General features: G+C 44.0%; 1 protein-coding gene across 8 annotated transcripts in view; it reads left to right on the forward strand.

Moving 5' to 3' along the window:
• Window positions 1-17,500, forward strand: part of LOC106595545 (receptor-type tyrosine-protein phosphatase mu) — a 633,856-nt gene that overhangs the window by 83,930 nt on the left and 532,426 nt on the right. For all 8 annotated transcript variants that reach the window (XM_045694494.1, XM_045694495.1, XM_045694496.1 and 5 more), the window contains exon 2: window positions 14,900-15,022. In XM_045694494.1, coding sequence (XP_045550450.1) covers window positions 14,900-15,022 — 123 coding nt within the window. The remainder of the gene's footprint in view (window positions 1-14,899; window positions 15,023-17,500) is intronic.

Raw genomic sequence — 17,500 nt, forward strand, 5'->3', positions numbered from 1 at the left:
GTGTGTCGCTTATAAACCTACTTAATAAACCATGGTGTGTAGCTTATAAACCTACTTAATAAACCACGGTGTGTTGCTTATAAACCTCCTTAATAAACCATGGTGTGTAGCTTATAAACCTCCTTAATAAACCATGGTGTGTTGCTTATAAACCTACTTAATAAACCATGGTGTGTAGCTTATAAACCCACTTAATAAACCATGGTGTGTAGCTTATAAACCTCCTTAATAAACCATGGTGTGTAGCTTATAAACCTCCTTAATAAACCATGGTGTGTCGCTTATAAACCTACTTAATAAACCATGGTGTGTAGCTTATAAACCTCCTTAATAAACCATGGTGTGTAGCTTATAAACCTACTTAATAAACCATGGTGTGTCGCCTATAATTCGATGGTAGAACCTGCTAAGGTTTCTCTGAGCAACAGGAGGGACAGTAGTCTTGATTATTATATATTATTATATACGCTGAGATTCTCACAGACTAGTTTGATTTATTTATTTTTATATATATATATATATATATATATATATATATATATATATATATATATATATATATATATATATAATAAGATGAACTAATAATGTGATAAACTCAACACAACCAAGTCAAAAAAACAAACCAATGTCAAGGAACAGCTGGGCAAATACCCAACCAGTTCATTCTCATAACCTCTATGCTTTGGGTTTTGATACTAATCCCAGGTTGCCAGACGATAACCAGATGACATGTACATAACAGCCCGTGTTTTATTTTTTTTTCCAACAGTAGAACACGTTTGAATATGTTTCCGTCGCCAAGCAGTGACAGATTAAGACAAATGAAATGTTCCGTCTGATTTGTTTCTGAATCCTACCAGTCAGGTGGCTGAACCAATAATCCTGAACACAACAAAAGAAGAGAATTCTCCACGGATGCTTAATGCCTCATTAATATTTTTGAATTTATTAAATCCAATTATTGTAAGAAAAGCTTTTTTTTTTTGACCTATTTTCTTCATTGACTGTTCCATTCCATCATAACCCAACGTATCACACTAGAGTTAAAACCTCCGTGATATTATTAGAACACGTAGGGCTGTCTAGCTCTCTCTAGCCTCTATTGTGTTGAGGTGTTGAGCCTCTATTGTGTTTAGATGTTGAGCCTCTATTATACAGAGGTGTTGTCCTCTTTGCCTTTGTTGTGTTTCCTCCTAAGAAGGATTTCCCCCTAGCAGTCTAGCCTAGAGTATTAGGTAACATCCATCTTCATGGTCAATAGTACTGTAGCAAAGGAATCCCTCAAGAAAATCGCCTCAGGTGTGGACCACAGGACCCAGATGGAAGTTAAATATCCTCATAACATCAAAGATCCACCGCCATATTTAACAGTAGTATTTTCAGGATATTCATTTTTTATTTTATTTTAAAGTCCGAAACCACCACTGGGTGTGCGTGACCAAATAACTCTATTTTCATGTCATGTGACCATAGCACCGGTTACAATCCATGTACCAATTCCGTTTAGCAAACTCCAGGTGGTGCTATGGTCAGATGACTTAAAAATATAGATATTTGGTCACATCTATGATGGGTTTGGCATTCGAAAGAACAATGTGTCAAGGATGTCATGCTTAGCGAGTACCACTACCTCTTGATTCGGCACATACCTGGTGTGACCTCTGCTTTTCTATACATGACCACACTTCTGAATCGTCTTACCAGTCTGTGATAAAGCTAGCTATTCACTGACGCAAGTGGGGGACACTTCAGGCTGAGGAGTACGTTTCCACACGTTCACATGCACATGAAGAAAATACCTCTCCCATCTCTGCAGAGTAACTCTGGAGCTCTGGTCACCTCCCTGACCAAGGCCCTTCTCAGTTTGGCCCGGGCGATCAGCTCTAGGAAGAGTCTTGGTGGTTCCAAACTTCTTCCATTTAAGAATGATGGAGGCTACATTTATTTCATTTATTTTAGAATATGGCTGTAACGTAACAAAATGTGGAAAAAGGGAAGGGGTCTGAATACTTTCAGAATGTACTGTATATAGTGACCTACTACCCATGTGCTCTGGTCAAAAGTAGTGCACTATATAGGGAATAGGGTGCCATGGGCTCTGGTCAAAAGTAGTGCATTATAATAGGGAATAGGGTGCCATGGGCTCTGGTCTAAAGTAGTGCACTATATAGGGAATAGGGTGCCATGGGCTCTGGTTTAAAGTAGTGCACTATATAGGGAATAGGGTGTCATTTCAGACGCAGCCCCTTACTGTATCAGACGCTTGTTCATTCCACACCATTGACACCATCTTAGTTTTTCTTGTATTGTTGCAGTGTGGCAGGTCTAAAATGGAGTCTAGCTGATTATGTTCATCTGGTTTGATAAACATTGTCACAGAACCTGCAGTGTGGTTGACCTTGTCTGCAATAGATTAAAATGACGCCTGTGTATTTTTAACGATGTCAACTAAACAACCTCAACATGAGGCTTTATTTTTTTTTACATTGACATGGTTGACCCGTACATCTTGATAGAAAACACCACCACTTTACTATGTCTTCTTTATGAACCACCAGACAGCTATTTACTGCAGTGCTGTATTCTCATGTCTTCCCAACCAGGTCTATTCTGTTAACATCGACTACTGGAGGACGTGTGTCTATAGAGACAGAACCAGCTCTCCCAGGCCCCAAACTCTCTCTCTCTCTCTCTCTCTCTCTCTCACACACACACACACACACACACACACACACACACACACACACACACACACACACACACACACACACACACACACACACACACACACACACACAGCCGAGCTGAGCCGCAGCATTTTGGCGCCTTGCTTTTAACATTGAAAGTTTACTTTTGTTACAGGTGCAATAACAAAAGCCCTTTTTTGTCAGAGTGAAAATTATTTTGGAAAAATTGACTCTAGCGTTGTGGGGCTGAGTATTGATCCAGGCCTCTGGCTTTACAGCAGCTATAAAAGATGGATAGATCGCTTTGAAATGCACTGTGTGGGAATATAGAAAGAAATTAAAAGACCATTGTGTGTTCTCACTCAGGAATATATTGTTTAATGACATATCTAGTATCTACTGGCCACATTTTAGCGTCAAAGCCTGTGTCTGTGTCCCAAATCACACCCTGTACCCTATTGGGCTCTGGTCAAATGTAGTGCACTATATAGGGAATAGGGTAGCGTTGAAAGTGTGGATGGTAGATGGTGTGTTGTGTATTCATCTTCAGTTCCACAGTGCCAGCTACTGAAGACTCTTTCATGAAAAGTTTTATCTGGTTCAGATAGTTTACCACTGACTTGTGAGGACATCGGGCAGTATGACTTGTGAGGACATCAGGCAGTATGACTTGTGAGGACATCAGGCAGTATGACTTGTGAGGACATCGGGCAGTATGACTTGTGATGACATCAGGCAGTATGACTTGTGAGGACATCAGGCAGTATGACTTGTGATGACATCAGGCAGTATGACTTGTGATGACATCAGGCAGTATGACTTGTGAGGACATCAGGCAGTATGACTTGTGATGACATCAGGCAGTATGACTTGTGAGGACATCGGGCAGTATGACTTGTGATGACATCAGGCAGTATGACTTGTGAGGACATCGGGCAGTATGACTTGTGAGGACATCGGGCAGTATGACTTGTGAGGACATCAGGCAGTATGATTTGTGAGGACATCAGGCAGTATGACTTGTGAGGACATCGGGCAGTATGATTTGTGAGGACATCGGGCAGTATGACTTGTGAGAACATCAGGCAGTATGATTTGTGAGGACATCAGGCAGTATGACTTGTCATGACATCAGGCAGTATGACTTGTGAGGACATCGGGCAGTATGACTTGTGATGACATCAGGCAGTATGACTTGTGAGGACATCGGGCAGTATGACTTGTGATGACATCAGGCAGTATGACTTGTGAGGACATCAGGCAGTATGACTTGTGAGGACATCAGGCAGTATGACTTGTGATGACATCGGGGAGTATGACTTGTGAGGACATCAGGCAGTATGACTTGTGAGGACATCGGGCAGTATGACTTGTGAGGACATCGGGCAGTATGATTTGTGAGGACATAGAATAGAATATAACTGTATTGTCCATCCAGGATTTCACCTTACATTAAAAGGATCACATACACGTACACTGAGTGGACAAAACATTAAGAACACCTGCTCTTTCCACGACATAGACTGACCAGGTGAATCCAGGTGAAACATATGATCCCTTATTGATGTCACCTGTTAAATCCACTTCAATCAGTGTAGATGAAGCCTAGAGACAAGGATATTGAACGTGAGGTTGCTCTCCACCAGCTCAGATTACCAGACTGTCATATTGAACGTGAGGATCCTCTCCACCAACTCAGATTACCAGACTGTCATATTGAACGTGAGGATCCTCTCCACCAGCTCAGATTACCAGACTGTCATATTGAACGTGAGGATCCTCTCCACCAGCTCAGATTACCAGACTGTCATATTGAACGTGAGGATCCTCTCCACCAACTCAGATTACCAGACTGTCATATTGAACGTGAGGATCCTCTCCACCAGCTCAGATTACCAGACTGTCATATTCAACATGAGGATCCCCTCCCACCAGCTCAGATTACCAGACTGTCATATTGAACGTGAGGATCCTCTCCACCAGCTCAGATTACCAAACTGTCATATTGAACGTGAGGATCCTCTCCCACCAGCTCAGATTACCAGACTGTCATATTGAACGTGAGGATCCTCTCCCACCAGCTCAGATTACCAGACTGTCATATTGAACGTGAGGATGCTCTCCACCAGCTCAGATTACCAGACTGTCATATTGAACGTGAGGATCCTCTCCCACCAGCTCAGATTACCAGACTGTCATATTGAACGTGAGGATCCTCTCCCACCAGCTCAGATTACCAGACTGTCATATTGAACGTGAGGGTCCTCTCCCACCAGCTCAGATTACCAGACTGTCATATTGAACGTGAGGGTCCTCTCCACCAAACTCAGATTACCAGACTGTCATATTGAACGTGAGGATCCCCTCCCACCAGCTCAGATTACCAGACTGTCATATTGAACGTGAGGATGCTCTCCCACCAGCTCAGATTACCAGACTGTCATATTGAACGTGAGGATGCTCTCCACCAGCTCAGATTACCAGACTGTCATATTGAACGTGAGGATTCTCTCCACCAGCTCAGATTACCAGACTGTCATATTGAACGTGAGGATTCTCTCCACCAGCTCAGATTACCAAACTGTCATATTGAATGTGAGGATCCTCTCCACCAACTCAGATTACCAGACTGTCATATTGAACGTGAGAATCCTCTCCACCAAACTCAGATTACCAGACTGTGATATTGAACGTGAGGATGCTCTCCCACCAGCTCAGATTACCAGACTGTCATATTGAACGTGAGGATCCTATCCACCAAGCTGCTGTACACCCTCTCCAGAACATCCTGGCTGACCCCAAACCCCTTCAATTTCCTGATTAAAAAAAATTATATATACAGTCTATACATATGCATTCTCTGTAAAGCTCAGCTTGTCATCAGTTGGCGTCCCAAAGGTATATCAAACACTCAACCACCTCCACTGGTTGGTCGTTCAGAGACAGTGGTTGGGACATTGGCAAGTTGTTGCCATCGATGATCAGCTCCTTTGTCTTTTCTACATTGATGTGGAGAGTACTTGACCCGTACCATTCTGGAAGGTTGTTGGTGGCCTGTTTAAAATAGCTGTCCCCATCGACGTAACAGTTTTAAAGATAGAGTCCCAACAGAACCATGTCATCTGGGTACATGAAAAACTTCACATTGTTTCCTTGGATCTTTATCTCCTTAGAGTAGACGTGAACAACAACTGTGAAAGGACACACCCCTGTTTTCAGGGTCAGTTCAGCTTCAGATGGTCTTGTTTTCAGGGTCAGTTCAGCTTCAGATGGTCTTGTTTTCAGGGTCAGTTCAGCTTCAGATGGTCTTGTTTTCAGGGTCAGTTCAGCTTCAGATGGTCTTGTTTTCAGGGTCAGTACAGCTTCAGATAGTATTGTTTTCAGGGTCAGTACAGCTTCAGATAGTATTGTTTTCAGGGTCAGTTCAGCTTCAGATGGTCTCATTTTCAGGGTCAGTTCAGCTTCAGATGGTCTTGTTTTCAGGGTCAGTTCAGCTTCAGATGGTCTCGTTTTCAGGGTCAGTTCAGCTTCAGATGGTCTTGTTTTCAGGGTCAGTTCAGCTTCAGATGGTCTTGTTTTCAGGGTCAGTTCAGCTTCAGATGGTCTTGTTCTCAGGGTCAGTTCAGCTTCAGATGGTCTCGTTTTCAGGGTCAGTACAGCTTCAGATAGTATTGTTTTCAGGGTCAGTTCAGCTTCAGATGGTCTCGTTTTCAGGGTCAGTTCAGCTTCAGATGGTCTACCAGGGACTTCTTTTAAATCAGTTGTCAGATTGTATTACATTGGGTGTGTGAGCCACATACTGTCTCAAATAGAACCCTCCCCTAGGGAAATATGTATTGCTGATTGGTGTTGTTGATTAATCTCTTCTGAATGTTTACCAACTCATCAGAAAACCTCTACGTTTTATTTTGAGAGGCTCAAATTCATATTGGAAAAAGGCCATTTTATCTGTATTTCTTTGTACAAATAGGATACCTTTTCTCTGCTCTCATTCAGTGTGGTAATATGTGGTGTTAGCCCCATTCAGTGTGGTAATATGTGGATCAAGCCCCATTCAGTGTGGTAATATGTGGATCAAGCCCCATTCAGTGTGGTGTTAGCCCCATTCAGTGTGGTAATATGTGGTGTTAGCCCCATTCAGTGTGGTAATATGTGGTGTTTGCCCCATTCAGTGTGGTAATATGTGGTGCTAGCCCCATTCAGTGTGGCCCTAGCCCCATTCAGTGTGGCGCTAGCTCTTTTCAGTGTTGGGCTAGCCCCATTCAGTGTGCCCCTAGCCCCATTCAGTGTGGCCCTAGCCCCATTCAGTGTGGCGCTAGCCCCATTCAGTGTGGCGCTAGCCCCATTCAGTGTGGCGCTAGCCCCATTCAGTGTGGCGCTAGCTCTTTTCAGTGTGGCGCTAGCCCCATTCAGTGTAGTGCTAGCCCCATTCAGTGTAACGCTAGCCCCATTCAGTGTGGCGCTAGCCCCATTCAGTGTGGCGCTAGCCCCATTCAGTGTGGCGCTAGCTCTTTTCAGTGTGGCGCTAGCCCCATTCAGTGTGGCGCTAACCCCATTCAGTGTGGCTCTAGCCCCATGCTGCTGCTTACTTTACTGATCCTGAGACAGGGCTGGGGTGAAAAAACAGAATGAAAGAGGGAGAGAAAGGTCCCTGGTTCAAACCCGGCTCCCGGCTGTGTCTGAATACCCTTACTAGCATGTTTCTAAATATTAGGCATTTGGCTATGCAATAATAAACCTAGGTGTTTGACAACAGCTGATAACCACACAAGGTGGGCTGCTGTACCAACATGAAACAAATGACTGGAAAAAACACACATTAGATGAGCCATTCTCAGTATAGCTGAGTCTAGTGTGTTGATATGTGTTGTTTTATACACAGTATGTCGTTTAAGTAAGTAGTAGCCATTCTCAGTACAGCTGAGTCTAGTGTGTTGATATGTGTTGTTTTATACACAGTATGTCGTTTAAGTAAGTAGTAGCCATTCTCAGTACAGCTGAGTCTAGTGTGTTGATATGTGTTGTTTTATACACAGTATGTTGTTTTAGTAATTAGTAACCATTCCAATACTGAGTACTGTACTACCACTGGCTGAGGCATCTGAACAACATTCATATATTGCAGCATACTCAACCTGACAAGTTAGAAACAAGGTGAACACACTCAGTCTGCCACTAGACTTCCTCTCCTATTGTTCATATGATCCTCAACCTTTTGTACCAATATAATGATATATTGTCTATATGTCCACCCCCTCAGAACCAGGCCACGGTTAGAAGTAAATTCATTATTAGCATGTGGCCTTATGAAGCATCTCTCCATATGAATTATCTAGTGCTGCTCTCGTTAGGGCCTCATTATAATACTGTGCTGTAAATGTCACCGCGGAGATGAATGATAAAACAAAGAGCAGGGTTCATAGCCTCATACACACACACACACACACACACACACACACACACACACACACACACACACACACACACACACACACACACACACACACACACACACACACAAAACATGTGTTTTTAATGAAAAGACTGTGGTTTTATCCAACATGTGTTGCATGGCAGACACTACAGCTAATATGAGAGGATACAACGTGTGTTTTTGGGTGTGTTTGGGTGTGTGTGTGTTTGGGTGTGTGTTTGGGTGTGTGTGTGTTTGGGTGTGTTTGGGTGTATGGGTGTGTGTGTGTGTGTTTGGGTGTGTTTGGGTGTGTGTTTGGGTGTGTGTTTGGGTGTGGGTGTGTGTTTGGGTGGGTGGGTGTGTGTTTGGGTGGGTGTGTGTTTGGGTGTGTGAGTGTTTGGGTGTGTGTGCGTTTGGGTGTGTGTGTGTGTGTTTGGGTGTGTGTTTGGGTGTGTGTGTGTGTTTGGGTGTGTGTGTGTTTGAGTGTGTGTGTGTGTTTTGGTCTGTGTTTGGGTGTGTGTTTGGGTGTGTGTGTGTTTGGGTGTGTGTTTGGGTGTGTGTGTGTGTTTGGGTGTGTGTGTGTTTTGGTGTGTGTTTGGGTGTGTATGTGTTTGGGTGTGTGTGTGTGTTTGGGTGTGTGTGTGGGTTGGGGTGTGTGTTGTATAACCGTATAGGTGGGTGGAGCCTTTACATTGTTTTGCATAGGTGGGAGGAGCCTTTACATTGTTTTGAATAGGTAGGAGGAGCCTTTTACATTGTGTTGAATAACATTATAGGTGGGAGGAGCCTGTTACATTGTGTTGAATAGGTGGGAGGAGCCTTTTACATTGTGTTGAATAGGTGGGAGGAGCCAAGCCTCTTTTTTTTTTTGTATTGCCTTATAGGTGTTGATATGTGTTGCTTTATAAAATGCTACTGTGTTATTTGAAATAGTTGTTTGTATTTTGATGTTACTTAAGACCTTCATATACACAACCAAATTATTATTTTTACGATAGCATATATGAAATGTATTAATCACACTGTTGTAATGTTTCAGTTTGAATGACTGCTCATTAGCTCGAAGGCGAGGTCCCTCAGGGCCCAGCAGTTCTACTTTTAAAAGTAGTGCACTAAATAGGGAATAGGGTGCCATTTCAGACGCACACATTGATTTATTTAAACTGTACCATCTGACGGGCCGCCCCCAGGTGGTAAGGGTAGGTAACAACACATCCGCCAAGCTGATCGTCAACACGGGGGCTCCTCAGGGGTGCGTGCTGAGTCCCCTCCTGTATTCCCTGATGACTGCACGGCCAGGCATGACTCCAACACCATCATTCAGTTTGCTGATGACACAACAGTGGTAGGCCTGATCACCGACAATAACGAGACGGCCTAAAGGGAGGAGGTCAGAGACCTGGCCATGTGGTGCCAGGATAACAACCTCTCCCTCAACGTGATCAAGACAAAGGAGATGATTGTGGACTACAGGAAAGGATGACTGACCGAGCACGCCCCCATTCTCATTGACGGGGCTGTAGTGGAGCAGTTTGAGAGCTTCAAGTTCCTTGGAGTCCACATCACCAACAAACTATCATGGTCCAAACGCACCAAGACAGTCGTGACGAGGGAACGACAAAACCTATTCCCCTCAGGAGACTGAACATATTTGTCATGGGTCCTCAGATCCTCAAAAGGTTCTACAGTTGCACAATCGAGAGCATCCTGACCGGTTGCATCACTGCCTGGTACGGCAACTGCTCGGCCTCCGACCACAAGGCACGACAGAGGGTAGTGCGTACGGCCCAGTACATCACTGGGGCCAAGCTTCCTGCCATCCAGGACCTCTATACCATGCGGGGTTACAGGAAGGCCCTAAAAATTGTGAAAGACTCCAGCCACCCTAGACATAGACTGTTCTCTCTGCTACCGCACGGAAGCGATACTGGAGCACCAAGTCTAGGTCCAAAAGGCTTCTAAACAGCTTCTATCCCCAAGCCATAAGACTCCTGAACAGCTAATCAAAGGGCTACCCAGACACCTCTTTTACGCTGCTGCTACTCTCTGTATATTATCTATGCATAGTCACTTTAACTCTACCTACATGTACGTATTACCTCAATTACCTCGACTAACCGGTGCCCCACACATTGAATCTGTACCTCTTGTATATAGCCTTGCTATTGTTATCTTACTGCTGCTCAGTAATATATATTTTTTTTGTGGATATTTTCTTAAAACTGCATTGTTGGTTACGGGCTTGTAAGTAAGCATGTGACAAATATAATTTGATTTGATTTGATCTAGCTCACATTGATTTATCTTCCTCTAACAATAGTTAGTGTTGAAGCAGCGATTCAGTCATTGATTTATCTTCCTCTAACAGTAGTTAGTGTTGAAGCAGCGATTCAGTCATTGATTTATTTCCCTCTAACAGTAGTTAGTGTTGAAGCAGCGATTCAGTCATTGATTTATTTCCCTCTAACAGTAGTTAGTGTTGAAGCAGCGATTCAGTCTATGGGACCTAGTTATTCTGCTGTTCACCGGTCTTTAGTTTCACACACACATACATATTGTACACACAGCATGTACACAGTGTACAAACAAACACACACACACACACACACACACACACACACACACACACACACACACACACACACACACACACACACACACACACACACACACACACACACACACACACACACACACACACACACACACACACACACACACACACACACACACACACACCATGTACACAGTATACACATACACACACAGTCACACACACACACAGCATGTACACACACACACACACAGTCACACACACACACACACACACACACACACACACACACACACACACACACACACACACACACACACACACACACACACAGCATGTACACGCACACACACACACACACACAGCATGTACACAGTATGCACAACAATACACATACACACCCACACACCCACACACACACACACACACACACACACACACACACACACACACACACACACACACACACACACACACACACACACACACAGCATGTACACACACACACACACACACAGCATGTACACAGTATGCACAACAATACACATACACACCCACACACACACACACACACACACACACACACACACACACACACACACACACACACACACACACAAAACACACACACACCATGCAGCTCATAATGGTTCCTCTCCGTCATCTTCAGAGTAGAGGCAGTAGAATGGATTAGAGTGGGTTGTGAGAGAGAGTATATGGTTCCTTACTGTGTGTGTGTGTGTGTGTGTGTGTGTGTGTGTGTGTGTGTGTGTGTGTGTGTGTGTGTGTGTGTGTGTGTGTGTGTGTGTGTGTGTGTACTGTGCACATGCTGTTTGTATGTGTGTGTGTGTGTGTGTGTGTGTGTGTGTGTGTGTGTGTGTGTGTGTGTGTGTGTGTGTGTGTGTGTGTGTGTGTGTGCAAGTCTGCATGTTTTCAGCTCCGCCTGTCAGTGTGTGATTGATTAAGTCTTGTTTATTCCTCCCACCTATTCAACACAATGTAAAGTCTCCTCCCACCTATTCAACCACCAAGATCCTCAACCACCAAGATCCTCAACCACCAAGACCCCAACCACCAAGATCCTCAACCACCAAGATCCTCAACCACCAAGGCCCCAACGACCAAGACCCAAACCACCAAGACCCCAACCATCAAGATCCTCAACCACCAAGATCCTCAACCACCAAGATCCTCAACCACCAAGATCCTCAACCACCAAGATCCTCAACCACCAAGACCCCAACCACCAAGATCCTCAACAACCAAGATCCTCAACAACCAAGACACACTGTCAGCAAGACAGTTATTGTCGTGCTTACATGGTCTGCGTCTTCACACAATGGCATGAGTTGGATTTCATTTAGCTGTTATTCCTTGTCCTAACAGTCGACACAAATCTTTGTCACTTTCACTTGCTTGCAACACTTCCCACAAACAAGTCTCGCTTGCAGGTGACACAGGTGTCTTGGGTTATTGTTCTTTGTGCATCTGGCCACCTGGCACTGTCTCCTCCCTGGGAACTGTGTGCAATTTAGCTCGCGCAGCAGCAGCTGGCTTTGAATACTTTCTGCTGCCTCGGTCCTTATACGTCTGTCATGTAGCCTGTTGTGCCAGATTCATGATGAAGTATCTCCGAGGCATGGTGTCATTCATGCACTGCTTGAACAACACCGTGTGCATTGATAGCAGATGTTCAACTCCAAGAAAAAAAGCAAGTCCTGCAGGCTCTAGTTTTATCTTATCTTGATTATTGTCCAGTCATATGGTCAAGTGTTACAAAGAAGGACCTTGTTAAGCTGCAACTGGTCCAGAACAGAGCGGCACGTCTTGCTCTTCATTGTAATCAGAGGGCTGATATAAATACTATGTATGCCAGTCTCTCTTGGCTAAGAGTTGAGGAGAGATTGACTGCGCCTCTCCTCTATCTGACCACTTCTTGTTTTTATAAGTAACATTAATGTATTGAAAATTCAGAATTGTTTGCATAGTCAACTTACATACAGCTCTGACACACACACTCGCCCCACCAGACATGTCACCAGGGGTCTTTTCACAGTCCACAAATCCAGATCAAATTCAAGAAAGCGTACAGTATTATATAGAGCCCTTATTGCATGGAACTTCCTTCCATCTCATATTGCTCAAATAAACAGCAAACCTGGTTTCAGAAAACAGATGAAGCAACACCTCATGGCACAACGCCTCTCCCCTATTTGACCCAGATAGTTTGTGTATGTATTGGTATTGATATGTAGGCTACGTGTGCCTTTTTTTCAATTTATTTTTTTATTAATCTAGTTCTGTCCTTGGGCTGTTCTTGTCTATAAATATGTTTCATGTTTTGTGACACCAGGAAGAGTAGGTGCTGCTTTTGCAACAGCTAATGGGGATCCATAATAAAATACCAAAAATACCAAATAGCAGTCAAGTCAAGCATGTTGTAGAACACAGCAACAGACCAGCAGCAAGAGCCTCCTTACAGCCGTCTGATCCAAAGCATTGTCCGCTTCCCCTCTATCATCAACTCACAAATTCTCCCCATTTATCAACATCATACTGTACTTCATTTATTTAATCTGTTGTCAAATGTGTGAAATTAGTTTCAGTGTAGTTTCCAGGCAATTATCAGTGTGAATAACGGGGCACGGCACCTTCAACTATCGGGAGAAGGAGGGGAGCAGGCCCTATAGATGTAGGATCTTAATTTGTTCACCCTGTTGCAGGACATTTTTAAAGTGTAGTCTATTTGAGATATAAAAAGGCTTCTGAAATTTGTAATTTCCACTTTGAAATGTCAGACTTAATTTTACTTTACGAAAAAATGTATAAACCCCTACAAAAATGTCCATGAACTATCATCCACATAATAATTCACATTTCCTGTTGTTGCAGGATAATTTTCCTGAGGTAGCAAACTGGCTCAAATGAAGATCCTACATCTGTACTGTTGGGAGACACACAGACACACACACACACACACACACACACACACACACACACACACACACACACACACACACACACATACACACACACACAGACACACACACAGTGAAATTGGACTGCCGTGTTGGCTAACGATGGTAATGTGTGTTGTGCCTCGACGGCTGCTGTAATCCTTTACTTGGTCTCACTTTAAACCATCTAGCCATCTCACCATCTAGCCATCTCACCATCTAGCCATCTAGCCATCTCACCATCTAGCCATCTCACCATCTAGCCATCTCACCATCTAGCCATCTCACCATCTAGCCATCTCACCATCTAGCCATCTAGCCATCTCACCATCTAGCCATCTCACCATCTAGCCATCTCACCATCTAGCCATCTCACCATCTAGCCATCTCACCATCTAGCCATCTAGCCATCTCACCATCTAGCCATCTCACCATCTCACCATCTAGCCATCTCACCATCTCACCATCTAGCCATCCCACCATCTAGCCATCTCACCATCTAGCCATCTCACCATCTAGCCATCTAGCCATCTCACCATCTAGCCATCTCGCCATCTAGCCATCTAGCCATCTAGCCATCTAGCCATCTCACCATCTAGCCATCTCACCATCTAGCCATCTCACCATCTAGCCATCTCACCATCTCACCATCTAGCCATCTCACCATCTAGCCATCTATCTCATCATCTCACCATCTAGCCATCTAGCCATCTCACCATCTAACCAACTAGCCATCTCACCATCTAGCCATCTCACCATCTAGCCATCTCACCATCTAGCCATCTCACCATCTAGCCATCTCACCATCTCGCCATCTCACCATCTAGCCATCTCACCATCTAGCCATCTCACCATCTCACATCCCACCATCTAGCCATCTCACCATCTAGCCATCTCACCATCTAGCCATCTCACCATCTCACATCCCACCATCTCACCATCTCACCATCTAGCCATCTCACCATCTAGCCATCTAGCCATCTCACCATCTAGCCATCTCACCATCTCACCATCTAGCCATCTCACCGTCTGGCCATCTCACCATCTAGCCATCTCACCATCTAGCCATCTCACCATCTCACCATCTAGCCATCTCACCATCTCAGCATCGGCGGCCATATTGCATTATGAATACCGATGTCTATGTTTTTGGGGGAGGGGTAAAAAAATAGTTAAAGCTGAGGAAGAATGTTATGAATGTAGAGTATGTGTTCATTCATTACCAGTGTGGAGTTAGAAGGAACAATATCAATTGTGAATGATTCTCTTTTGTCTTTTGTAACAGGTGATTGTGACTTTGACAAGCCTTTTGCAGCCTGCGGGTACAGCCAAGGGAGAGAGGACGATCTAGATTGGGAACAGGCCAACACCAGAGCGAAGCCCACAGCAGACCCCTGGATGCCAACAGGTAAGCCTGGTCACACCACCGTACTGTAAAAAAACGTTGTTTGTTTATATGCTCAAAGGTAAGACAACTATCTGACACATGGAAATGAGGGTTGTTTACAAACCCAAAACCCAATCCAAAACCCAACCCAAAACCCAATCCAAAACCCAACCCAAAACACAATCCAAAACACAATCCAAAACACAATCCAAAACACACAAAAAAACCTCCATCGGACTGATAGGATGTTCCACAATATATCATGAGTCTCAAACAAACGTTTTGGACCAACAAGAAAGGACCCTATACACACCAGCTGTCACCATGGTTACACATTCAGACTAGTGGGGTAAGAAGTGGAAATGATGTCACCATGGTTACACATTCAGACTAGTGGGGTAGGAAGTGGAAATGCTGTCACCATGGTTCCACATTCAGACTAGTGGGGTAGGAAGTGGAAATGCTGTCACCATGGTTCCACATTCAGACTAGTGGGGTAGGAAGTGGAAATGCTGTCACCATGGTTCCACATTCAGACTAGTGGGGTAGGAAGTGGGAATGCTGTCACCATGGTTCCACATTCAGACTAGTGGGGTAGGAAGTGGAAATGCTGTCACCATGGTTACACATTCAGACTAGTGGGGTAGGAAGTGGAAATGCTGTCACCATGGTTACACATTCAGACTAGTGGGGTAGGAAGCGGAAATGCTGTCACCATGGTTCCACATTCAGACTAGTGGGGTAGGAAGTGGAAATGCTGTCACCATGGTTACACATTCAGACTAGTGGGGTAGGAAGTGGAAATGATATCACCATGGTTACACATTCAGGCTAGTGGGGTAGGAAGTGGAAATGCTGTCACCATGGTTACACATTCAGACTAGTGGGGTAGGAAGTGGAAATGCTGTCACCATGGTTACACATTCAGACTAGTGGGGTAGGAAGTGGAAATGCTGTCACCATGGTTCCACATTCAGACTAGTGGGGTAAGAAGTGGAAATGATATCACCATGGTTACACATTCAGGCTAGTGGGGTAGGAATTGGAAATGCTGTCACCATGGTTACACATTCAGACTAGTGGGGTAGGAAGTGGAAATGCTGTCACCATGGTTACACATTCAGACTAGTGGGGTAGGAAGTGGAAATGCTGTCACCATGGTTACACATTCAGACTAGTGGGGTAGGAAGTGGAAATGCTGTCACCATGGTTCCAATTTAAAAAAAATCATATCACTTCCTGAATTGAGTGACTTCAATTCAAATTGACCCGAATCCTGAGGTAAGGTCTGTACTGGAGTTTCTCTTCCATAAACACGTAGAGCAGGTAACCCTGACCCACTGAGGGGTTGGAAAGGTGAGACGTCACTCCAGCATTTGGCCTGAGACCTTTTAAAGGAGATACGGTATATCTCTGCAATATCACGGCCAGTTACAAACAGACATTGGTCCGTACAAAGCAATAAAAGAAAATGCCCCATACACCTCAAATACCCCATTTACCTCAAATACCCCATATACCTCAAATACCCCATATACCTCAAATACCTCATATACCCCATATACCTCAAATACCTCATATACCCCATATACCACAAATACCCCATATACCCCATATACCTCATATACCCCATATACCTCAAATACCCCATATACCTCATATACCCCATATACCTCAAATACCCCATATACCTCAAATACCCCATATACCTCAAATACCCCATATACCTCAAATACCCCATATACCTCAAATACCTCATATACCCCAAATACCCCATATACCCCATATACCTCAAATACCCCATATACCTCAAATACCCCATATACCTCAAATACCTCATATACCCCATATACCTCAAATACCTCATATACCCCATATACCTCAAATACCCCATATACCCCATATACCTCATATACCTCAAATACCCCATATACCTCAAATACCCCATATACCCCATTCACCTCAAATACCCCATATACCTCAAATACCCCATATACCCCATATACCTCAAATACCCCATATACCCCATTCACCTCAAATACCCCATATACCCCATATACCTCAAATACCTCAAATACCCCATTTACCTCAAATACCCCATATACCTCAAATACCCCATATACCTCAAATACCCCATATACCTCAAATACCCCATATACCTCAAATACCCCATATACCTCAAATACCCCATATACCTCAAATACCTCATATACCCCACATACCCCATATACCCCATATACCTCAAATACCCCATATACCTCAAATACCCCATATACCTCAAATACCTCATATACCCCATATACCTCAAATACCTCATATACCCCATTTCCCTCAAATACCTCATATACCCCATATACCTCAAATACCCCATATACCCCATATACCTCATATACCTCAAATACCCCATATACCTCAAATACCCCATATACCCCATTCACCTCAAATACCCCATATACCTCAAATACCCCATATACCCCATATACCTCAAATACCCCATAT

The sequence above is a fragment of the Salmo salar genome, chromosome ssa14 (genome assembly GCF_905237065.1).
Source record: "Salmo salar chromosome ssa14, Ssal_v3.1, whole genome shotgun sequence".
NCBI lineage: Eukaryota > Metazoa > Chordata > Actinopteri > Salmoniformes > Salmonidae > Salmo > Salmo salar.